General features: G+C 37.2%; 1 protein-coding gene across 5 annotated transcripts in view; it reads right to left on the bottom strand.

Annotated features, from left to right (window-relative positions):
• Positions 1-26,951, bottom strand: part of EML1 (EMAP like 1) — a 137,377-nt gene that overhangs the window by 44,720 nt on the left and 65,706 nt on the right. For 3 of the 5 annotated variants that reach the window (XM_068399835.1, XM_068399832.1, XM_068399833.1), the window contains exons 2-5: positions 17,045-17,227; positions 14,095-14,157; positions 11,505-11,637; positions 2,647-2,781 (exon numbers count right to left, since the gene is read on the bottom strand). In XM_068399835.1, coding sequence (XP_068255936.1) covers positions 2,647-2,781; positions 11,505-11,637; positions 14,095-14,157; positions 17,045-17,227 — 514 coding nt within the window. The remainder of the gene's footprint in view (positions 1-2,646; positions 2,782-11,504; positions 11,638-14,094; positions 14,158-17,044; positions 17,228-26,951) is intronic. The other 2 variants (XM_068399836.1, XM_068399837.1) reach the window with 1 other exon arrangement.

Genomic DNA, 26,951 nt, shown 5'->3' with positions numbered 1-26,951 from the left:
GTAGCTGCTAGAAGTCATATCTTTCCTTAATTTAAATGAACAACAATTAATAATCTCACCTTATTTCTTTCGTAGCTTTAATATAAAACCAATTTCAGACAATTATCACCTTATGCACGTAGCGTGAACTCAGGGATATCTTAAAAAATGGGTTTTGAAAAGCACTGTACTTAGATTTTGACAGGTTTATCTTCCACAGCACAACATATGCGGAATCCACCTTTTGGGTATATGAAATTTTTTGATAAAAAAAGTGATAAAATACATAGAGAAAGGATGCTGCAGGATCATCATGTGTTTGTTAGAACTTTTTTGAAAAACTACAGTTAATTGTAAAAGTAATGACATTTCACCATTGGCAGTTGTACTTCCTCCTCACATTCCAGAAAGAAACTTCTTCCCATCTAATTATAGAAATCTAAATTTTTTAACAAAAAGTTTCTGTAAGAAATTTGTTTTGTTTATATAAGGTGAGGTTTTTTAAATTAACGAGGTCACAATGCAAGGGCTGTTGCTATAATTTGATATGTACCGTAGAGCATACATATATACAAAATAAAAAGTAAAAAACCAGCCTTAGAAAAACCTATCAATCAGCTTCAAGAGATTGATACAGAAAACTGCAGCTGGTTGTTAATGAATTCACTGAGACAATGTAGCTGTATGCAGTTACCCACTATTGCAACACTTCAGAGAACTTCCAGCCTAAACTAAGAGTCAGCTTTTTATCTTCTCAGCAGACCCTTCACTGGTCATTAATTTTTTGCTTGGTTTTGCCTTTCAAAACTTTCAGGCTCACTTGTCCTTAAAAGTGTTGATATTTGGTTTTCTGCTTCAGCAATATTCTATCAGACGTATCAAGGTATACATTCTCTGTGCTAGATGGGTCTGAGATGTTTAGTAACAATTTTCTCCAAGGCTGCACATGCAGAAAAAGACGTGGCTCCTAAGGAATCCAATAAAAGATTGATTTTCCTCTCAAAAATATAGTATTTATTTAGGGATTACTTAAAGAGTTAATTGTTACAGTATTTTCTTTTTCAATTTTATTTCAGTCTTTTAGTAAATTTATGAAGTACAAAAATCTTGTAAACAAAACCAAAACCACTTCTATCCAGTACCATTGCAGTTTTCTCATCTCTTCAAAATACATTCCCCAAAGGCTATCTGTTGTTTACAATTATTTTACAAAAAAAAATAAGGAAAAAAACCCACCAAACATATGCTGAGATAAAGTCAAATTTCCAGAAGTGCCAGAATGCCCAGTCCTGCAGAATTCTGTTGGCTTATAAAAACCTCATTCACACGCACAGATGCACACCGTCAAGAAGATTTTACACTGGCTATATTTTTTGTTTGTGTAAATATTAAATTATATCTTCCTTGGTTACAATTTTATAACCTTTTCTCTGATGGTTTCTTAATTTTTTCATTATTGCCATAATTTGCTAAATCTCTCACAAGTTTCATAAACTTTGCACACTTGCTGTCTTGCTTGATAGCTGAAAACATAAGCCTGGAAATAAACTATTAATAATTTCATCACCCATATTTAGGCTGTCCATTAGTACACAACAACCTCAGTCACTCCTTACATCAAGTGAAGATGCTGAAGGGCGTAAAAAGGAGGGGTTGTTCTGTGCCATACCATCAGCTCACGAGCAACCCAGCAACTCCTATGATAGCACTGATGCCCATACAGAGCAGGTAAATTATGTGTCTTCATTAGCATTCTGTTTCTATGGTCACATCATCTGTGGGACAGTGAAACAGTACAATCAACACTACTTTTTGGTGGTGGGAAACTGGAATAGGACCAGTGAAGTGAAATGGCCAAGACTAAAATCTGCCTAGGAAATGTGGGAAAAAAACAGCTGAGCAATACAGTGACTTTGCCACAAGCATGCATGAATCAGCTATTTGCTCAAGACCATCCTGAGTCTGAAACCGTTGGACAAGACATTCTCTTTTCCTTGTACTGCCAGCAGTACAGAGAAACATCATCAGAGATACACAGAGACAGGCATCACTTTATTCTGCTTCTTTGGATAGCACTTGCATGTAAGCCTCTCCCTCTGTTTCTCACTAATCTGACCCTTGAACTGAGGCAGTCATTGCTCAGAGACTGGCTGGGCATCAGTCTACTTGTGGGAGGTGGTGAGGGACTGCCTTTCCATAACTTTTTTGTTTTTTCTTCCTCTTTCCTTCATTTATTAAACTGCCTTTATTTTGATCTATGAGTGTTCTCACTTTTGCAGTTCCTAGTCTTTTCCCCTGTTCTGCTCAGGGAGAGGGAATGAGTGGCTGTGTGGTGCTTAGCTGTCAGCTGGGTCAATGCACCACAACCAGGAACTTGAAGAAGTACATGTCAGGAACTTGAAGACCAAGGGAAACCACCAAGGTAATGGAAAAGGTATGTTTGATAATTACTAACTTTTCCGAGCAACTCAAGGTTCTCACATTGTTTATGGTTTGAAAATAAGACAAAAAAATTTCATCTGAACTTGAAAATCACTTTTATTTGAAATGTTTGAAAATATATTTTTGTCCAACTGTTGGAGCTTTTAAAAAAAAAAAAAGCTCCCAATATTTGCTAAACTATTGGCAGTAGGCAGAGAAAGGAGATAGATATTTAGATAACATTACCTTTCACTGTTCTTTTTACCACTAGATGAACTGCTGGTGGATCCAGTGCGGTTGCGACTCCCTTTGGAATCTCCATAGCTTTCCCTCCGACCGCCCGGTGACACACGCTCAGATGAACTGGTTCTCTTAACAGTGCTAATAAAAAAAGGAGCAAGTTTTACAGTGGCACTTGCAAAAGCACATATCTCTATGACAAATATTTTTGAGAAACGTGTCAAGTAGAATGCTGACCCTAAAAATAACAACTACTTTGTTTCTAATCGTAACTTGATTTGTCAAGGAGCCTACGTGAGAGTTTTGCTGAGTACCTGGTGCAGCAGAGACAAACATACTGATTTTTCCTTAATCATAAAATAGAAGATGGGCTAAATCAACATCATAGAGTAAGTTGCAATATCTATTTTCCAGGTCACATTTGAATCTCTGACTACCGCTCCACACTTCCAGACTTTCGGATTCTCTTAAGAAGTGAAAGATTTAAAGAGAAAGCATATTACCTGACACCTCCAGCCAGACTACAGAGAATGCCAAAAGTAGGTCAAAATTTGAGCACCAGCAAGCTAACTTTGTGTCATCATTCAGTATCAATTGTTCTGTGGTTCAAAGCTAGTTTTAACATACTCCAAAGTGCAATTAATGGTGAGCTGGCCTGCATTTTTTTGTTAGCTTGTCAAAAATGTATGCTTCCTACTTATATGTATGAACAGCTTAGATTCCCCACATCTCCTGACAAGGTGTTTCTCAAAGGCTTAAAGCTTGCCTTACTGTCTCACTCTTCAATCATCCTTCCTGCCAAGACAGCTATCAGGGAGCTCCTGTGTGACTTTACGGTACCCCTTAGACATCCAGCTCTCTCCGATGGAAGAACGTGAGCCAAAACACAAGCAGTATTAATTAAGAAGTTAAGAGAAACCAACTCAGAGCTTACACCTAATAGGAGACAAATTATTGTGGTTATTCGTTAGTCCAAAGCACTTCTCCCTAAAGCAGGGCTTCCTAGCAGGAGAGGGAGCAACTAAGGGCAAGGCCGCGTTCAGCGGCGCTCTCACCCCAGAAGCCATGGACACCATGATCGCTTTGAAGCTCACACCCCTCTACCCAAATCCCAACTACAAGCTCCCTCCCTCTGTGAAAACTTCAGTTCTTTCTGTTCTTGATCCTCCAAGGCCCAGTCTGATCCCAGTCGCCCCTTTTACCACCTCCAGCCAGCTCCCCCTTGACCTCTGTACAAACCCAGGGATGTTCTGCTTACCGTAAGGCTCATCTCAAGCATCCTTGAGGACTATTCCAAACCTCCCCATCAGCCCCTAACAACTACCCGTACCCTGTTACCTCAGCCAGCTCCTCCGGCTCTGTCCCACTTTGTGTGTGGTGTAAAAAAGAGAGGCATTGGCTCTTCATAACTGAAGGAAACGAGACAGACTTTTCTGTCTGCTCAAAAAATATTCAGCTTATCAACTGTACAGCATCATTGATACATTTAAAAAAAAAAACCAACATTCCTGCTCCCTCATCTTTTTTTACCAGTGAGGAGGGGAATGTTTCAACACCAGCTGAGGCTCAGTTACAGAAACTATGAGAACAACTCAACCAGATCTTTCTGCAAAGCAAATGCCCTCCTGAAAGGAAGGAAGCCCCCACCCAGGGGAACTCTGCAGAGCAGATGCATGTTAAGATGCATCTCAGGTAGCTTGACAAAAAACTTTCTGGAACATGCAGTGGTAGAACAGATGTTCAGTGCTGCGTTTTTGTACTAAAACCAAGCACGATCCAAACGATTAAGCTGAAATTATTAAAAAAAACCCCTGTTTCTGTGGAGAGCGCGATGTAAGAGAGCAAGCAGAATGCGAAGTTACATAGAGGCACAGAACAAAATACACTCATAGGAGAAGGCAAAAGACAGTAAAAAGAATTTAAATTCTGTCTTCATTTTGGAAAGGAGTGTCTCCTACACAAGTCTAACGTTATCCAAGTCATCTCAATGTCAAACGCATGAAAAAACCTCCTCTAGTAAATTAAATAATACACTAACATTTAACTGTTCTCCCTGCATCTCATAACATCATCCACTTTAATACTACTCCAGTTAAAAAATAAAGCCTTGATATTGAAAATGTTTACTCCACATAAAATATCTTTATTAGCATGAGTCCTTCCAATGCTTTATATACTGTACTTGCAAAAACATCCTTTCTGTGTGATTTTGCAGGATCAAATCTTTATTTTGGCATCTTTTCCTGGTTAAGGAAATATCAGACTACATTGAAACCACCAAATTATAATATTGTTAGAAAAAATGTAAGTTACAGCAGCAATTTTAAACTAATTTTAATGTTGCTTGGGGTTTTATTTTTATAGCTATCCACATTCAAAAGATGAACTTGTGGATAAAAAAATGAATGGGTGGGACTAAAGCTTAGAAGTGTAATGCTATCTTTCTTCTGAATAATGAAGTCTTATATGAGTATAAAAACTACTTTTACCACAGGAACAATGTTCTTTTAAACTCTTTTGGCTTATGCCCATTTCTGCTTAAACTAATTAGCAATGCTATCTTCTGACAAATTTTATTTAAAACTTTCAACAACAACAATAAAACCCCAGTGAGAAGTATTAGCAGGTGGTTGGAAAAGAGGATTATAACTCCATCATATTAACTCAGTTTTGGCATATACACATTTTAGTAGCTATAGTGTTAAACACCAGTGTTTACATCCATGGCTACAGTAGATACACTGTCACCTCAGGAGGAATTTAAAAGATGATAGAAAATATTCATTTAATTTACAGGTTTGTAAGAATATAACTGGATTCCAGAACTTGGCTTCCACGTTAGTGGTATGAAAGGAGAGCATTTTAAATTATTTAAAAAGATAACATTTGGTAACACAATTTTTAACTTGTTTCAGACAGCAATGTGGTCTAATGAAACACCCTTATAATAAAAATGTTAGCATGAGATAATGCAGATACCATAACCAAAATTATTATCTAAGTTTTGCAATGCATTTATTAATTATGAGAAAGTTGTAAACATGTACTTCTGAAAATGTTAAAAATGGGAACAATAATTACAGTTCTACCATGTTAATGCTTGTACTAAAACAGCCACTTTCTATGTGTTGAACCGAAATTGAAAGGAAAAACAACTGAGCTTCAACACTACAAAGCTATTAAGGATCCCTCACCTTAGAGCAGGCTTTTTCAGTTTGCATGCATTGAGAAGATTCACAGACCTGCTTAATCCAGATTGAGAGGTGCATAAACAAAGCAGAATAAAAAGTGAATGCAACAATAAAATGTGGAAACAAGACATTTAAAGCAAACTTACATTAAAAGACATAATTGCATGCTTTCAAGATATGAAGTCATGTGCAAGAGTAAACAACACAGTGCTTATTGACTCAGTTAGATGTTTGATCATTTCAAACCATACATTTAAGAACACCAATGTATCTTTGAATGACAAAATCTCAGCAATGCTCCAATACACTGACCATTTCTAAAACGACTCAAAAAATAAAAGAAAGAAAATCAAAGAGGCTATCTGAAGAAACAAGACAGATGATCCAGCTAGAAGACAAAGACTATTTAAAAAGCAACAATAAAGACAAGAAAATAAATCCTCGTCTGTACATACATGTACCACTGCATAGCATGAATGTTTCATATCGTTGCATTACTGAATTGTGGTAAACAAATCTGGCCAAAAATTAAAAAAATATATATATTTAATTATCAAAAATGGAGGGAGGGAATAAACGCTTTTTAATAAAATAAATCGAAAAATAGCACACAATGCTCTTAGACAGTAACTGATGATATTAATATTTTGAAACTTGTCTAGCACTCTTTCTGACCCTCATTTAAATCAATTAGAATAAATTCAAGAATAACATATGACTTTAATTTCATTATGCCTTTGAGCAAAATGCACTAAACTTTAATTGTTAAGAGATATCATAAAGTGGGCTATAATAGTTTTGCCACTCAAAGTTCAGTGGGGAGGGATTTCTTTTTACTTTATATTTCGTTTATTTTAAACATTTCTTTGCGTGTCAAGTGTTAAATAGAAGACTTAATTGAAGGTTCGATACAGAGTTTGTGTGTGTGCCAGTTACAAACCATCGCTGCCCCCCAGAACAGAACACAGAACATTAATTCCAGGCCACTGAACAATTTCCTAGGGGCCATGTGTTTAGAGTTTAGAAGAACAGGAATTTATCATATTAAAGTATTTTATTCTCCCTACAAACAAAGCTCTTTATGTTTTCTTTGTTCCAGCTTCTTCCTTTTGATCTCCATTGTCAGAGTTTTGCACCATTGTAATACTTTACAATCTGCTGGGGGAGAAAGAATGACTGATTGTCTCCTTTTGAAAGGCAAAGTATTTGCTAGCCTGCAGCCTGCAGCAGCATCCCTACTGGGAAAGGTACTGTCTGCATTCTCCTCCCTTACATTTTTTTTTTCCTTTTCCCCCCTCAACTCTTGGAAACAAAGCTATCCTAGATGAGTCACAAAACCCTAGATTTTAATAGGGAACACAAAACATTACTACTGTGCACTGGCCAAATTCCAAAGAGAAATTTAGTGTTAAGCTGGGAACTTCAAGCCACATTACATCTGAAAGGAAGAGTGCAGGGGGAAGGGAAAGTTCTGCTCACGATACACTAAACTCACCTTATTTGAATGAAAATGTCAAATAATTATTCTATGCACAAAGTTCAGAATAAAAATATGACAGTGTTCAAAAAGCTGGTACTTGAAATAGCTTCTATACTTCCACACTTCTACAGCATAACAGTAGTAAATACAGTAAATTTAAAATCAAACTCTGAGCAAAGGCTTTTTGCGAAGACGACTTTGAAGCACTTTACAAAGGCTGGCAGTTCTTGATTATCTGTGTCAGGTGATTATGCAGCACATTGCAAAATCACTTCAGCTCTGCATTATCTGGCTTGTAGCTGGAAGCCACCCAGCTCTGTTCACACAGCACCCCATCACCCGAGCGCGGCAGTGCCTATTGGTGCCAGACCAGAATTTTTGGTCCCAGCATCACCAGGCTTCCTAACTTGCATTGCGTTATTACTACATACTTTTATAATCTGATTGACCTATGTTTTGTATTTGTGCTTTTGCTCTACTTGGGTTATTTCATTCCTTCCTTAACGTGGATAATTGGGGGTACACTATACGAGATCTGAATGCTGAAGAGGGGTTTGGCGCCCTCAATTCTAATTGAAGTCAGAGTCAGTTGAGGTTACTGAACACTTTGCAAGATCTGGATCTAATTATCACATCAGGCTCTATAACAATCTACTGATAACCAGAGATACACGTTTTACATATGGAAAACCAATATGCATAGAGGTTAAATGATTTGCATAAGGTCATTGAGAGAATATGTGGTGGAACTCAAATAAAAGCCTGTTAGTTCCACCCTTTCAGCCTCGAGCCTTTTTTATTACCTCCAGTTTTATATTCCTGCCAGAAGAAGTCATTTCCATTTCAAATACTAAATGGGAAATCAGAAAATGTAATGAACTCTGAACCACATCTCCTTGGTAATCCAGCAAGGCAGATAAGCAGTATGCCAACCTGTGGGCTCAAATGAGTTAACCAACACATTTGAATACACCTATTGTATGAAATGAGCTTGTGTCTGCAGACATATCAATCAGTAAGCAGTGGAATGTATGGATGCACACTTGGTCCCCACGGAGACTGTTTGCATGTATTTATATAAATATGCACGACATCTTGTTTCAAGGGACAGACTGATGTAATTCCCATTGGCTGTCGCACACTTCCTACCCTAAATTGTGAAAGTAGCAGAGAATGGCAGAATCAGAAGTTAGTTAGTTATCCACTTTTTCATAACTGTGTTCAGTAAAACACCTGGGAGGGACTCGATTAACCTGGATGTTTGTCCCTTTGAAGATAAGGTCATAGGTAAGGAAAAAATTGAAGATTGTATTTTTCTAGTGTAGTAATCCTAGCAGATATTTGTAATTCACAACAGCAGACCAAAGGTTTAAAAGAATACTCAGAAAAAAATACATTTTTTCTTTCCTTTTTTTTTTTTTTTTACTTTTCTTTCGCTTTTCAAATTTTACTTTTTCACATTTTGAAAAAATTCAGATTTTTCAGTTCTGCATCTGTATTGTATAGGAAAATTATTAAATGCATCCAAGCTGAAATTAACAGCTAAATCTATTTAGAGCTGCTATGCCAAATTACCATATTTTGGACTGAAGAATACCTACACTACAAACTAGTAGCAGTTTTAGAATCAGCTTATATGAAAAGAGCACTATAAAACCATGACAAAAATCAGAACTAAAAAAATTATTAAAAATTACACACTATCTGTAAACTGCTCAACACTGAGTGAAGCTTCTTAACACAAATAAATAAGTCCTACCCCTTAAAAAAAAAGAAAGCCTTTTGATCTTGCTGCTATATTTCCATCACTGTGTTATGCATACACATATACAGTTCCTGAATGTAAAAGGGTCCATTATAAATACAAAGTATGAATGAATTCATATTAATGAGTTCATAATGAATTCATCTACTTGACTATTTGCAAGTAAGCTACTTGGAACACTTGATACATAATCCTTAAATATTGAATATTTGGAGCATGATTTACTATAAAAACATGAAATCTCAGCAGCTATTTTAAGATTCATTATCAAAAGCTACTAAAAGTAGAGACTAATTTGCCAAAAAAAGTTTTGTAGAGTAATTAATTGGTGAGGTCCTTACCATTCCACACTCTTCATGTTGAAGTATATTTATCAGCAAGGCATAGAAATATACTTTAATATAATTTATAAAAAAATAAAATTTGCATATCAGGTATAACCAATACAGAATTTTAGAGCATTTGAAGGGAATAGGAATTCCACAGCACCTGGACTTAAAACTGCTTTTTTCAGGACACGGAATAACCCTGCTCTCCTAAGGACTCTTAATAAGTGTCCATCTATTTCAGCAAAACTGCCCATGTGTATTTTTAATTTTCCAAAACTGAATACACATTTTCATACTGCATATTTAAAGCACCTTCAGTCTATCCACTTCAGCAAAGAGAAGGGATAAAGCATAATAAAAGGACATTAAATCCTTATCCCGTAGAAGACTTTCTCATACAGGAATCAAGACAGTCTAAAAATGCTCCCTAAGGACTTTCCCACTGGCACTCAGGGCATCCAGACTGCAGATGGGTCAGGTGGAAGGGCTGCAGGGAGTCACTTATCTACAGGGATCCTGAGCTAGGATAATGCCTACAGGCTGTAGGCAATACCTGATGGACTGCCTGAATTACACAAAGGACTCTTAGAATAGAGAGAGCATGAGTATGATCCTTACCTGCATTTCATCGACCCTACTCTGGGGCAGAAAGTCCTACACTGAATCTTAGAGATGCAGCATAGAGACTCAGGAATCACACTCTCTGTACACAAGTGAAGTATGCCAATGCTTGTGTTCTCTCAAGTATTTTATAATTACTGCTTGAAACTTTATTAGGGAGAATGAAATTATGAGAATTAGTAAGAAAAAATAATTTGTAAAGAACAAAATTTCTTTAAAAAATCAGCATATACAAAATAGTACTCCTCTTCAAACACTAACAGATTTTCTTTTTCAAAAGGCAGATTCTTCCACCCATTTTAAAAATTCTGATAACATAATTCTGATAATGGAACAGTTTGTACAGTATTTGCCTTCCTTCTCTTAAGCATTGATTCAGGCAAACCTGCCAAAACCTGCAGCTGCAGCGAGCTCCAGCTCAGAGGAGTTCATCTGTGTGACACAAACAAATATGGTATTTTCCAATTTGAACTGTGCATGGCAGTGCTTCTCTCTCCTCTACAATAACAAAACCTGGAGTTTCCTGGAAAATCAGTCCCCTTCAACACAGCAACAAAGAGAGGCATATCCTTAGTCACCATCTCCCCTTTAAGGAAAAATTCTCTTTACAAAAGAGACCTCAGATCTTAGCAGGTTAACGCTCTCATCTCCACAACTTGCCCTCCTCAGAGTTGACAGCATCATCGCTACAAAAAGCTGAGGATGACACACAACAAAAGAAATGTAAAAAACCCCACACACGCTATTATCTTTTACAGGCAAACCATACAGCAGATCAGTACCACAGTAACTGTCACATGTAACCTGAACTTGCTGCACCCAATCCATGGCGTTCCTTATAACCTAGATGTATGAAATATGTAGCCCACTTAAAAACAACTACACACACACAAAGCAAATTGAGATACAGCCGTTAATTTTTAAAAGGACTTAAATATATGCTAATGGTAAGATATCTAAAGATGGATGTTTCCATTTGCATAAATATGTGCAAGGCATAGAATTTTCCTCCTCCCTGAGATGTGTCTAACATTGCACATACAGTTTCTATGATAATTTTTAGTGAGAGAAAACCACCAAAGGTAACATACGGACTTGTAATGATAGCACAGTTTCTCTACAGACTACCTATTTTCTACTAGCTACTAAAAGAACTCTTGCACTACTTTTCATGTCACATTGTGCAACAGCACAGTAGAAATGCTTTATTCTCTATATGCTAGACTGTAGTAGCAAGAAAACAACACAAACCAGTAGCCAAGCACTGGGCATTCTTTCAATATTCATGTTAATAACCTTAATTCTAATTAGTCCAAATAAGTTTAAAGCCTCTTAGAATTAAATCCATCTCTCCTTTTCTTTCCAAACTAAATATTTAGACTGCTGCTTTGCAAGTAAGAAAAACTACATATCTAGAAGCTTAAAAGAGGAGATATGTTTTCAATTTCGCAATTACAAGGTTTCTGATAGATGTGTACCTTTTTGCCGCTGGTGATACAGTCTCCTTTCTGGTTCCTGATGGGGAAGGTAAAGAGCCACTTGGTTTCTTTGTTAACACAGTTCCATTATTAACAGTAGTCCTTAAAGGCAGGGTTTGTACCAGCGGTCTTGCTGTAAAACAAGCAGAAGATTAAATCATTGTTTTAATTTTATTTTCTTTTTTTCCTCCAGCAAACAACATTAGAATATTTAAAAATATCTGTGTAGTATGCCATTTTTATTTCAATACTGCCAAATTCAGCACAGATGAGGGATTTAGCAAGGAGGAATTTTTTTTTTCATTTATAATCATATCAAGCAAATCATCTGCATATGGCTTAAGCACACAATTCTATACCCTGCCTCACCCGTAAAACTCTGTCCTAGTGCAAGGAGGTTACTGGTAAGTGCAAAGGTAGCCGTTGCCACCCAAACCAATCCTGCTTTCTTCAAAGAGCATCTGTCTCTTGCCCACCTCGACAGCATTCAGAGGAGTGCTAGAAATGAAGACAAGTTCCCATCCCAGAAACTCCTGCTGTTTACCCCTCAATGTTTTTGCAGGTTTTCAACAAGCAAACAATATGTTAAGAAAGCATTATTCCCTCAAAAAATTCCTTCTTTTAAAGAATGTGGGCTTACATTTGACAAAAGGAATTTTACCCTTTAGTCAGAAAAAGCGATTAAAATCAGCAAAACAGTGGACTTAACGAGCTGGCATTATCTACCTACATTCTTCTAATCAAACATCGGCTCAATAAGTGACATAGATGCCATACCTGTAATTAATATTAGAATAACAGAAAAGTTCCATTCAAGTACATTAGAAATTAGTTGCAAAACCAAACAGTGGTTAAAACTGCAAGCAATGAGCACAAACATGAAAACTACAGTGGACCATGCCCTGAAACAGTGACACAAACAGGACTAGTGCCCTCCCTACAGCAGGGCAGAAAGCTGTGTACATCACTTGAAATTTGACAGAACTTCGCATCACAAGCCGGCTTTGTAAAGATGCCAAAAGTCTCTGGGTTCAGAGAAACAACACCCAAGAAAAGGCAGCAGTCACAAGTCACTTCAGGAACACAAGATAAAATTTCACTGAACTTGGAAGAGCATAGCAGAGAGAATACCTACAAAATGTTCTTCGAAAAAAGACTGCTGAGAATAAATAATCTAAAAGCAAAAATTAAAAAAATCTAAAAATTAACAATTGTATACAGTCCTAGGTTATATTATGATAACATCTTATTGTAGCACTGACAGCAAGCACTTATTGACTTGTTCACCTGAGGTTTTCATATATCGAACACCAGAAGGTAAATGTGAAAGCCTGTGCCTTGAGAAGATTAGACTGGTAAATACGGTCTACTCAGGAATGCAAGTTTCAAGAGAAACTAGGTTTTGAAACTTTGTTAAAATATATACTTGCTTGTCATGTATTCATCACTTATTTGTTCAGAGGGGAGAAATTTAGAAAACAACCCACAAGGAAATATTGAAGGAACGAGGCTTATTGGGTTTAGAAGACAGAAAGATGACATGAAACCAACTCAACAAAGGAAAAGAAAAGATCTCCATGCTTACTGAGGATCTCAGAGCCTGTAACTGCAGAAGACTGATGGGGTGAGACAGTACCGTTTTTACCAAGGACAGGAAGAGCAAGGGCTCTCTGATTTTACAGGAAGCTTTAAGGAAAGGCTAAAGATGACTCAAATGAATTCATGGTGCCTTCCAGCCCTGGATTCCATGATCAATTTTAACAGACTAATGCTGTCTTTAGAGCTTATACAAAACACTTAAAACTTCCTGTACTTTGGCTTCTCATGCTTCTATTTATTCTTTTTTAATTACGGGATTCAGATATCATGATCCTGTTTACTTCTACAGTACTCATTCTTCCAAATTACATTCCTTCTACAGTTTCATTTTACTTTACTACTTGTTTCCTAAGTGCTGCACTGCCATAATTAATCTGTATGTATAAAACTGATTCAGTTGTGTGTTACAGAAGCAGATAGCTACAGTTGAGCAGCTGTAGGCTTGTTCCCTGACAAGATTTCTGTAGCTCACAAAACTTTAATGAGGCTTTGAGATCACCAATTAGAACAACAATTAAAGTTAAATAAGCAAATTAATAAAATATTTTCCTTCTTTATAGTTATATAAAAAATGCTTATTAAAAACTAGCTGGAGTCTGTTTACTCTCCTAACTTACGAAATTGAAACTAGCAGCAGCCAGGAATAAACCCTGCAACCTTTAACAGAGGTTTTGCTTCAAATCCAATGTCAATCCAGAACACACACTTCTGGAGCTGGAGGTTTAAAGATCTAGCCCCAGTGTAGAAAGCAATACCATGAAACTCTTAGACAGCACACAGAAAAACTATACATTATTCAATTAATCCACTATTTACTCTGGAACTATTTAGTTTTATTTACAACAGCTATTTCACACCAGTGGTAACTGACATAACAATCAAATAACCCCAAACATGTCTTTGCTGTTAGAAGTCAGTAACTCAAACACATTGGTATTATTGCTTTGTCAGTAACACTTATTGTGGAAGTTCTGTTGCTTCAAGGTCTTACCTGTGGTAGCAGGACTGACATGTTTATCAGCCTCAGCAGCAGCTTTTTTAATCATACTCTGATCTATGGATTAATAGGGCTGTTAAGTTTACAAACAAAACAATAATTGCAAAAGGAAAGAACAACAAACACAAGTAAAACAAAGGCAGGAAGCCATACTGAACTCCACCAAGTAGTTGAATTAAATAATGAAGGGGGGTTTTTTTGTTTGATCCAAACAAAAACCCAAAACACCATTAGTGAAGGAGCTTGACAAATGGACAAGATAAGCAGCTCACTTCCCGTGATGTACCTCAAGTCTAGAACAAGAACACACTCAAAGACTGAAAACAAGCTCAAGCTTTTTTCCAGTACAGGTTTGAAAGCCTGAAACTTGAAATCTTGAAACCAATTTTAAATCTGAAGTACTCAGAAAATGTTGTCTTCTGTCCCATGAAGCTTCTTGTTCCAGACTTTAAAACAGTACACAGGGATCCTGTTTTCCAAAGGCACGAACCTTCCCCTAACACACGTGCTTTTAATCCTAATCTACTTCATCTACAGATCAAATGAAAGAAGCAGCATACAATATGCCTCAAACCCAAGTTTGCATGGATGAGATTTTTGTGACACTTTGTGAGCTCAAATTCCAATTTTTACAATTCTGAATGTGGAATTAGTCATTAACTGATTAATGGAGAGAAAACGGATCGAGTCCCACACAGCCCAAGTGGCAAAACACGAGAAGCCGCTGCTCCAGTTTCACCCGTGTCTAAGCAAAACCCCTCTCCAAACAGTCTCCATCAGGAGCCTCCGTAATGCTATTCCAATACTGAAATTCAGCTTAGTCTTACACTAAGTAACTGCACGCAATCCGTTACAAAGTCGTCGTGCCTACTACAGGAAAAACAGGGCATTGTGTGAAACGTATCATATTTGAAACAGCTGGAAGAAAAAAATGATCAGGATACTTCAGATTCTGTCTCATGTTACAGAATATGTTTAATAAGGCTGAAAATACACTAATGATACAACTGATATATAGCTAAATTAAAAGTTCTTTACATAAATCGTTACAGTAGCAATTATTTACAGAAATTAGTTGGACTTAGTTGGCACTCATCAGGACCCATTTCAGTAACTTGTAACGGATGAGCAATTGGCTTTGTAGTCCTCCATTTGCATTATCACATGAAAACTTTTTACACTGTCATTTCACACACACATTAAGAAGTATCCATGCCATATACACATTTAAAAAAAAAAAAAAAAAGAAATCAAGCCCAAAACCAGCCATAGAAGGCAGAAAGATAGACTTACAGCAGCTTTTCTTCAATGTACATTGAACTATGGCTTTAACAATCTGCCATGACCAAGAAAACATCTCCTCATTTAGAGTTCAACTCTGCTCACAGAATCCATGAAAATCTGGTCTGTATTCTGCTAAGTAGAGCCAGCAGGCAAGAACAACTGATTTGGTTACAACTCAGTAATAATTACTAGACTTTATTTCTTCCATATCTATTTTACCGGCAACATAAAGCCTCTTGTATAATCAGATTGGTGGAACATTTTATCATAGTGGAGGCTATCTTTCGTAACATTTAACTTAATTTTTTTTTGTTGCAATCAAACAGACAAAGACAAAATTAGGAGAATACAACAGAAATGGAAGAGAACAGGAAAACAAGATCACAGACATTTACTGCATATTCTGCCCAACACCTAGCATGATGTATGATGAACTAATCTGGCTCTGTAATTCTGTCCCTTTCTCCTTTCCTCATCTCCAGACAGAACATGACAAGAAACACGATGTCTCAGTTCAGCAAATTAATGAAGTAGTTCCTTACCTATTCTGTTAAACCAATGCCTAAAAGTAAATATCTGTTGCAAAGTCACAAATATATAACTGAGATGAAAGGAAGTCCTAATTTCCAGCTGAGAAGATTATGAATCCATAATTACTTATCATACTTCTGATGTGAATTAAGTTTTTGATTTATATTAATACATATCAGGACTCCAAAAGAAACAATTTCTTAATTTAGACAACAGAGATCCTGTGAAGTCAGCCATACTTTCTTTCCACATCTAGGTTGCCACCACTCTTACTCCTAAGACTGCCTAAAAATACCTCATGCATTTCTGCCAAGCTGCAGATAGGCAGTCTCCCAGGCTTTTGCAACCTCATAGTCTGCAGTAAATCACACCGGTTGGGTTCTAACAAACCTTTATTACTGAGAAGTGCTGGATGTTCAACTCCAGCTTTTCCGATTTGTGTACAGACAAACCCATTCTTGCAGAGCCGGAACCAAGAGAGAGCATGCTGCAGCACATGAGCGCAGCACAGCATATTGCCGAGCGGCAATGTCTGCCACACCTGTCACCTCGCTGGCTCTGCATCTGCTGCACTGGAATGGGGTCAGGCACCAACCGCAGCTCTACCTTTCCTTCGTAGCTGAGCACCTGGTGTTGCACCATCTCCTCAGCCACGTCACCTCTGCGCTAGCTCAGAGCTCTGTCTTTGGCTACGCCTGCACCATCCAAGGACACTTAAGACATTTTTAAGTAAATTAAAGTTACATTTTACTTAAACTTAATTAATGTGTTAGATCAAAAAACTCTTAAGTGTTTCACCCACAGAAGATGATACGTTCCACAATGAGTTTATAAACTAACCTTGATCAAAAGTCAGGAAGTGGCGGCCATGGTTAAATGTAGGCAGCGGATTAAGCAGTAAGAACATGGAAATGCTTCGCTCGTCCATGAGAACTTTAGAAGGCTCACAGATTTAACCACTTGGATATTTATGTGTTCTCTTTAACAGGTTAAATTTCAATATTTCTTTTTTTTAAGTTTGATTTGTCGATTTTGAGCATTTCACAGATCTAAAGAATAACCTATTTTAATACATATAAAATGCTCATTGAACTGCACTACCTATTTTACATATATCTGAAATGCAAACCTTTGGTAGGTCCTTTCTTGTTCTGCATGGCCTGCTGTTCCTCTGTAATATTCAAGCGTCGAACCACATCAGCAAGGGCAGATTTAAGCAGCTGGATGTCATCTTCCTGCATCTGGACTCGTTGCTCCAGAGAGGCAATGCGATCCGTTACCTCCATACTGCTTGCAGCAGAGGCACTGTCATCTAAGTAAAAGATCAGGAAAAGACACATTATCAACAATGTATAACCATCAAGGAATACCTTATGTAACTGGCTGCAGGCAAACCCAAGGTTTTTCTCAGACCTGATGACCTATTGAGGAAGAAAGTTTGTAAGTGACCAAAAAGAAGAGATGAAAATAAAATAAATAAATAAATAAAGACGATGAGCACTTAAGTAAGATGTGATAACAAGGTTGGCTTCAGGGCTACTTAGTGTTAATTGGGCCCAACTATCAATTATCTACATGTCTGAACCGGAGGGATCAGCCATTACCCTTCACTGTTCTGCTCAACACAACATTCTGGCACTGGCAGGCATTCAGGTAGGGAGCTATACTCTCTGAGATGCTACACACCCTTACAGATTTTTCTTTCTCACATATGTGACAGAATGTATACATTAGACATACACAAGCAACAGACAGGCTTACACTTTTTGAAGGTATCATCCACAGACTGGAGAACAGATATTAACCCCACCTGCTAACCCCTAATTTATACCAGCAGCTTTATGAGAACATTCTCTCTGACTGAAATAGAAACATTAAATAAATTCAGAATCACTCGGTAATTGTACTCTTAGCCTGCAAATTCTTAAAAGGGTAATTACCTTGCATACAATTCACCCATTATTTGAAAATAAACCACAGAAGCTTAAAGCCTGCAACTCCCTGATGAGGACTACACATTCTTTCCACCCAAAACTAGTAATAAGAATATTTTTCCTAAAAGAGCACTTTCGTTCCACTCCAGCTCCTATCACATAGAAACGCTGTAATTTCTTACAAGATTAAGTTAGGAAAAAGAAGAAGAAAGGAAGACAAAAGCAATGCCAAAGATGTCAAAGTCAGTATCTATTAGGGAAAAAAAAATTGTGTGGTTTTTAAGGAGAGTTACAAGGTTTTATTTAACTAGATGGACTTGAAACATAAAAAAAAAAGTTGGATATTAACTTACTAGATCATTTTAAGTAATGTTAGTCAAGCACTGATTGTATTATAGCTTTCATTTGAAGACTTAGTAAGTTATACTTTAGCAAAAATAAATATTGATGCTACTATCTACAATCATAACTGACTTCTCCCTTATTCCTAATGCAAGTCCACAGCACATATTTCTTCTGCTAAACCCGATCTCTCTTTGTAAAGAAGCTGGTATTTGTTTTCATTTCTTGTGTACTTAATTCTCTTCCATTCCAAACCAGAGTTTTCCACTTCTTTTGTACAAGGGCGTAAAATGAAAGTTAAATGGCTTGTGCTTAATAATAACTAGTGTTGAATTTTAAAACAAAGTAAGTGTTTCAAACAGGAAAACAACAGCTTCTGACTTCATTTAAAAGCACGTCCAAAAATGTTAATACATACAAACTTTTAAGCAGAAGGGCCTGGGGAAAAATTGCATTTAAAATTTAAAAAAAAAATATATTCATTTCCAAACCACCCCAATACAAATTGTTTTTGAAATCTGTTCGTAAACTGCGTTTTGGCTTCCTTACCCCTCCCACCCCCAACAGCTATCTGCAGTTACCAAAAGCTGAATTAGAAACAACTCAGAAACAAAGGCTGTAACAATATTGACAGTCCATAAATAGCTACAGGCTAATATAGTTTAAATTGCTTGTTAATTCTGTTACAGGATTTTCAGAGCATGTTTAAATACCAACATTAGGATATTATTAGGCTGAACACAAATGTAAGTACCCAGTTCTGAAAAAGCTAAACCAAAACTCAAGTCCCTGAAAAATGCTGAAAAAAAACTTTCCCCATGAGAAAGTTTTCCAGACTTTGGCCTAATCAGGCTCTCTGCTCAGCACAGGACTCTGTCCTGCAGCTGTTACAGGTAATTAATCCCCAAACTCAGATTAGCAGCCATGCTGGCAGCAGTATGAGCTGCCTGCAGAACTTAACCTTTCCTTGTACAAACAAAAGGCCCACGCTGCTCTAATGACTTTACACTTTAACTCAGCTGGAAATAACACAGATTAGCATACTGGACAATAGGCAACCAAATCAAAAGCTTGATTTAACCAATACAAGCCAAATTCAAACTTCGGCCATTCTGCCAAACTCAATACGGCACGGCATAGTTTTCTTCTGAATTCAGTCAACAAGAAATAGCCAGTTCCCAAATTCAGGGTGAAGAAGGAAACCCAGGGAGAAATCAGTTGGTGTTAAAATGATCTAGTCTTGTTAAAAGGAAACAAACACCCTCATTAAAGTATCAATTTCACTAATTTTTAAGTGTGTAAAAACAGTAATTTTGCCCAAACATAAATCTTCAAGTAGTAAATCAGTGGCACAGGTTTATTTACAGTCCCATAAGAAATCACTCCCACTAGTAACTATTAAGGCGTACATCTCCCTTTCTTCTTCCCCCTTCTCCCAGCTGCCACCGTCACCCTTCCCCTCCCATCCTCGCTGACCAACAGGCACCAGCAAACCCTTCCTCTGGACACAGCGTGTCTGCGCCTTCCACCATCACTGTTCTTCCTGGTCCTTGTGAACATAACCCTCACCCTTGCTGCAACCCTACAACTTCCTTTTTTATGGTGGTCACCTTGCTGGATGCAGTTGCCTTCCAAGGATGCAGAAAAGAATAAAATTTGTAACAACTTTCAGTAAGATTGCAACTGAGTCCAGTCACACTTCACTTTGCCTCCCTTTGCATGCATATACAAGTAAGCTAGAAAAGAGACACCGAATATAATAAAACCATGTTTTCTGAAGAATGCAAAATTCAATTATAAAATAAGCATAACCTGTTTGTTATGCAAGTAGAGGATGGAATGTTCTTGCCGTTGAGATCATTACATCTGAGTATGCTGAGCAATAAAGCTGTAATTTCAATGCAGCCAAATAAGCAAAGTGGTATGGTATAAGAAAAGAAAAAAAATAATTAATGATATAAACTAACCAAACAACAACAAAAAAGTCACAATAGATGTCACCTACTCTGCCCACGAGCAAAAGCTATATGGTTAGCCTAACTTGTGATCTGCCTCTGCAGTACACAGCTCATCCTCACCGCAAAGACCATTTACAAGGAGATTTTTAGCACACATTTGTAATGCAATTCAGACTCTGAGTAGAGCCATCTTATTATTATTGTTCCCAAGCTAAAATTAAATTTAAAGTGCCTATACATTTTATAGTACCTAGTTCCACATTTTCTCATGGATAAAGTATACTCTCAAGGAACTTGCATGGAGTGGGCTAAGAGGGAAGGGCAGGGGGTTTGGAGGAAGGTGGCTGTGGGGTTCCAAGAGGCCACCAACTGCTGTGCCTTGGGGTGGTCCAGCCTGGGGCTAAATTGTCCCTTTCAGGGACACGTGCACACGTGCACTCGCACCACAGATGTTCACCAAACAATTTGCCTTGAAGCATTAGATCTACTCATCAGTCACTACCACCACTTTTGCCCATGGACAGACAGAACAGACATTGCATCACCTACATGGGTAGCATCGATAGCATGTCAGAATTAATCATGGCCTCTTTTTCATCAATGGGAAGAAAAAGGACTTTTAAAGTGAAATTTATGCAACCTGGTTTTAGACATCAGAAGTTAATCACTTTCTACAAGCGTTCTTTTCTTTTCATGGATTATAATGCAAGTCTAAATCACTGTCTCAAACATGTAAATCTACATGTCATCAGATAAATGCCACCTACAATGTCCAAAATTAGATAAAATGAGGAGGTATCAATTCAGATGTTTCATTTTTCATCGTAATACATATTTGTGGTAAAGCTTGGAAAGAAGAGCATTCGTCATTTATGCTTTGCTGAGATTCTGCAGGTTTCAAAGAGAAGGCAGCAAAAAAAGGGAATGTTCTTCATGCCTCTCTTTAAATTTTCCAACCAGCTAATCCATGATCTCATAGATTGGAAAGATTTCTTGTGGCAAACTGAAGGACAATACTGAGTCAGATGATTAATCTGCTTCCAGAGCATCTCCAGTTTTTCAGCAATTTATTACTTTACTAAGCCAAATGTGAAGAAACATCTGAAGCAAAGCCAACAACAGGACATGTATGCTGTTTACAAGAATGATTTCAATATTATTCCATTGTACGTAGGCTAAAGCAAAGTGACATACTCACACTACTAGTTAGAAAGAAGTATATTAAAATGCATAATATTTTCTACAGATTTTACCTGCTGGAAAACCTAAATCTGAACTGTACATTAATGGTGTAGGAAATAATTAAAATTAAAATAGACTTGGCATTTTCCCCCCAGAAGAACTACTGCATTAAACATATTCCACCTTTGCCTTATGTAGACACTAATTTTGAGACTGTCTTGTTCAGCTCAGACCATGGCAGCTGATTATGTAGTGGAACCATTAGGTACTGATTCTCAAAAGACTGGCAAACAAATCTGAGTTTATTCAATCTACAGGGTCCTCTTTGAAGCACCAATTAACAGGATCAAATTGTACACGAAGTGCTTTCAAAACTTTTGAGGATATATTCTGTGCATTTTAGGTTTGTAAAGTACCAAGCACAATGGGGGTGTGGTTGCTAGACACTATTATAATACGCTTTAAAAGCAGCATCTTAAAGTCGTCGCCAGAGTTTGTCCCTAAATTTAGAACACTCTGCAGGACATCAGAAAAGAAAATCTAAGGCCTTCTGGGGATAGCAGATTCCAGCAGCGGTCTCCGGCAAAATTAAAGATAACCCACATGATGGAAGACGTGGCAAAAGATGGCAGTGAAAAGTCAGCATCACCTGCACACAGAGATGCCCTTCTAGCATAAAGATATAGATTGTGCCAACAAGCCTGAACTGAGCTTAAATGGTAGGAATGCTGTCCGTCATTGAGAGATATCAGTAAGTTTATCACACTTTGCACTTCTCCCGAAATTAATGTGTACAACTATTTACATACCTCAGAAATCACTATGAAATTCAGGACCGCTACTAGAGCCTTATGAAACATGCACATGGACAGAAAGGAATTCCGCGCCCCCAGCATGCAGCCTACTGTATAGTGGAGCACAGTAGCTGCTGAGAAAGCCCATGACACCAAAGGAAAGTTAGAGAATAGAATTTATTTAAAAATAAGCAAACAAAAAAGCACAATCCCACTGCTGAATTTAGACAGGGAGAACTATAGACTGGATTTGACCCAGCAAGTAGGTAAGAACCGTGAAGATGCTACACTTCCAGAAACATTTTTCCACACGTAAAGGCCAGGTTTTTCAGACTCCACTAACTCTGCAAAACTGTCAGATGTGGCACATGTCACTTAGTACACACTTGGCAACCTCCTCTTCTCCTGCCCACATCATCACTGAGATATCATGCAAGTAATTGAGTTACTTAAACTATTTTCTTCAAGCTCCCTGGGAGTCACACTAACACTAACTTTCAACTGACCTCTCTGCTTCACCTCTCTCAATGCCGTCTGTTTAGCTTGAAACTCTAACAGTGCAGAAAAAATTCCCTCTGTGGCAGGCACCTTCTACGTCTTCAAAATCCTGTCCTCCCTTTTTGGTTCATTTCATGCATCTTTGAGTCTGGAGCACAGAAGTCAGGCAGACAACCTATTTGATAGATACAGTCTGTCTGAATTGACAGCAACAGAGAGAAAAAGGAGAATCAGGAAGAGACAGAACCATCCAAGGTTTAAAATGAAAACACCTCGCTAAATGAACACGAGCAATTCACTGTGGCACATGAACAAGGGAATGCAGTCACCACACCGTTGCCAGGCTTAGATGCAAGATCTGGAAAGTACCAAGTATTCTCCTTGTAGTAATTTCTGGGGCATAGTGTTAGCAGTCGTTGCAGACAAAAGACTCTCCATGCAAGAGAACAATGGGAAAACAAAACAGCAGGTTTAGTTTCCTTTGACAACACCACGCCAAGCTCCTTTGTTTAAAAGATTAGTGTTGACAGTATTGCACAGACTAAATATCTTTCCTCCGTCCACTTTTCTAACACAAAATATTGTACCATACCTGAAACACAGCAGCAGCTTTCCAGGCTGGTCTCTTGGGAACAAAAACAACACATATGGGCAACAGCTTATCATAAAGTCTGGTACATACTGGACTGGTCTGCTAGACCCTGATTTGACCAGATTAGAGCTTTCCACTGTGAGAAGCAAGTGGATTTAAAGCCCAAAATAATGTTATCCTATTTAATCTTATTTTGTGTGGTTAGGGAAAAGACAGAAATCTTTAACTACAGTTAAAACTGTAAAACCATGTTGCTTTACATGAAGTTTTGGAAAGCAAAACTGGTTGCCAGCTGAACACTAAAGGAATGGCCTTTATTATAACAAAATGCAATTAGAGTATTTGACATAGAAGTATACATAATAGGATAAAAGCGCAAGCAGCATATATGCTTTTTTAGCTGGAAAGCTTTGACTGTGAGGAACAAGAAATCACATCCACTCTTTAAACCTGATAGCTATAGGAACAATACCATGCCTATCTATAAGCTTATATATGTATATATGCATACAGCCTCCGAACAGGTAGGACAACTTTTCAGTTCAATCCCTATTCTAATGCATGTACTTAAGATAAGAGTGATTAGCACTGCAAGGAGATGCCCTAGTTTGGTGCAATCAGGTACATCTCACAGTAAGTAATCTGAACAGACCAGATTAGTTTTCCTATGTTCTCACTAGGTATGTATGTGTAGGACGAAATGGGAAGAAGACAACTCGATCCCACAGATCTGCCTAATGCCATACTCTGGACTGCACTGGGAACCCAAGAGACAGGTGGTCTGAAAGAGACCACAGGAACAGAAATGTAAAGCATCATCTTGTGAGAACAGACCACTTCTAAACCACTCTAATAAAAAAACTCTAATTCAAATATTTGTTCATCTACTATATATGGACTACAGATGGTTATTTTTGTGAACAGTATTTTCCCTCCTCTAATACAGTTAGCTATTGTAGTCCAGTATTTATAAAATCTTATTACTGTATTTCCCAGCATTCACTGAGGAATAACTTGTCCTTTTACAGTTTTACCACTAGAAACTCAAAGACAAGGAATATAACTTCCTAAAATTAGAAGCAGAATTTGAAAGGATAAATCCATAATAGCCATCATCACTCAGAGCCTCACAGCTGAGTGCACTGTGTTCATTAACAAAATGGGAGAGAAGAAAATGATCTTAACAGAAAATTCTCAGAAAGTTCCTTGTGGCTAATTAGTCAGCAATCACTGTAGCAAAATTATAAGCATGTGCCCTTGGCCTGCCTGTAGCTGTCGAGCTATAACCAACAGCTTACTGTTTTTCCCCCAGCAGATGGTAGATGAGCTTCTATTTGGAAATCAACCAGTTAAAAATGATCTTCTCCAATAGTGCTTAAGTGGAAGATGGAAGAAATTTCTGACACATTAATAAATTAGAGGAATTTTCCCCAGAAGAGGTCTACCAATGTAAATGCTTTACAGTTCAGTTACTGTGCTGGCTCTGTTGAACGTAGAAATCAATAGAAAACATTTTAACAAATTATCATTCCTCCACATCACGCTGAGATCAGTCCGTACCATAAAAAAAAAAAATTGTGAACAAAAGCCAGGAGAGTAAAGACGATCTTCTATAGCATAATATTAACACAAGGATAGTAGTTTGAAAAAAAGTGACACCATGGGATCTGCCGAGAACTAAGAAGCTGAAGATACAGCCTAACACAAACTTGTAAAGAAAGGAACCGGTAATTAACAGAGGTATCTCAGGGCAGAAGAGCTGGGCTGTGTTTTACCATCTTACCTTCTCGGTGATGTGCTGAGGATGTGTCTCTACCACACCCTTAAGAACAGGAGAAGAAAAGCAGATTGTGGAACATGAGAGAACATTTACGATGACTCTCTTCTCCATGTCACAGCTACAGCTCAACACCCAAATCATCCTACAAAAACTAGCAAGGGATGAATTCAAATTCATCACACGATGTACGCTAATTAGACTTCAGCTTTTGTTTAGCACCATTAGACAAAAAGAACCAACTTAGATGCAAGATTTGCTTCTCCTAAATGTGTTTTAAACCATGTGCAAATAAACACCACATTGGTACACACAAAACGTTTCCTTAGAAACTTTATCAGTACTTAGTTCAATATATTTTCACTGCCTTTAAAAAAAATGGATGTCTCAACTGGATTCTTGAACTATGCTGTATGCAAGCAAAGCAGAAAGATTTACTTTTACTTGCAGTCAGGAAAGATCTAAAAGGCAAGAAAACTGATTTAAAACATCTTTTAAAAGTTACTGATGTCAGCCTGTGATAATGCATTACAAAACAATTTTATCTTGTTTGTTGTGTATTACTTAAGTTATTTTCCCAGACAAAAGTTGATTCACAGTAGCAAGAAACCACTAAGACATATCAGCCACTAGTTGATCTGCAATTAAATGCAGCCTTTATGTTACATTAGAGATAGTACTATATAAACACTTAAGAAACTACTTACGCTAGCATACATTTCTTCACTTAACTTTCATATTCGATATTATAATGGCAACTGATACTCAAATTTACTTGGACCATTAACTTTTACCTGTAATTTCTTATGATCTGCATTTTAATGCAAATCATAATCATATATGCATAAGGTTTTAAAAACCAAATTGAAAACACTACTAAACTTCAGAAATGCATAAACAAATAAAACACTTTTTCAATGTAAGAAATTAAAGATTTACTAACACTGCAACTACATCAATAGTAAGAGATCCATAGTTATCACTTTGAAATAGTTTGTGTTCTGTCTTATTTCATAAGTGTATCCTTTGAGAATAGAGAATTGGAAAATTTCAGCCTCTAATCAATGCATTTATTTGTAAGATATAAAACCCCCCAAACATTCTGCATTTACATTTCTTAAAGGCTTACCAGCTTTAAATTTTTTTTCCTGTAGACTCAAACCAAGTGACATAATACAAAAAGAACAACACATTCCTCCTGCATCTGCAGAAGGGGTCATTGATGTCAAAAGCAGATTTATCACTTTTGCAAACTCTGGTTACTTGTTCTCAGCTAATGGCTTCATTTCCAGCAGTGGTCTGACTTTTCTTCAGAACTTTGTACCTCATGAATATTTTAGTTTCTGAAATTAACGCAATATTACATTAGATTTCATTACAGGTTGTCACAAAGACAAATCACAATCTAAATATTTAAAGGAAAAAAAATCTTTCCAATTTAGAAAACTATTTTAAGTCTTCTTTTAAAACCTGTCTTGCTCATTACTGCCTTTCACAGTAATGTACAATTTTTTTCACTATTGCCAGTTAATCTAGTGCTCATGAGAAGTACTTGAATTAACCAGTGACAGCCTTGCTTGGATGGGAGAGGGAAAAAAGCACACAGGATGTCCACAACAGACGGGAATTTTTTGCATATTGTCCATCTTCATCTTCAACTAGGGTTAAGTCTTCCTTTCTTTTAATTCTGAGAGATATCAAAATTACAATTTAAAATTATTTGATATATAGTCAACTAATAGTTTATGCTAATATAATTTTTTATTCTAAAATCTTCAGATCACACATTCCCACTCACCAGCAAAAAAAAAATCTTTACTGACATTAATGCCGAAAGAACAAACTGCCCTTTCCAAGGACTCAAACACCGCCAGAGACACTGCACTTGACAGAGTGTTAGATGTCCTGGTAATAACCAGGAAGAGGGCTGCTTTAGGGCTTTTTAGGATACAGAGAAGA

The sequence above is a fragment of the Nyctibius grandis genome, chromosome 4 (genome assembly GCF_013368605.1).
Source record: "Nyctibius grandis isolate bNycGra1 chromosome 4, bNycGra1.pri, whole genome shotgun sequence".
Taxonomy (NCBI): Eukaryota; Metazoa; Chordata; class Aves; order Nyctibiiformes; family Nyctibiidae; genus Nyctibius; species Nyctibius grandis.
The sequence above is the reverse complement of the archived record's forward strand: the minus strand, read 5'-3'. Positions and strand labels throughout refer to the sequence as shown.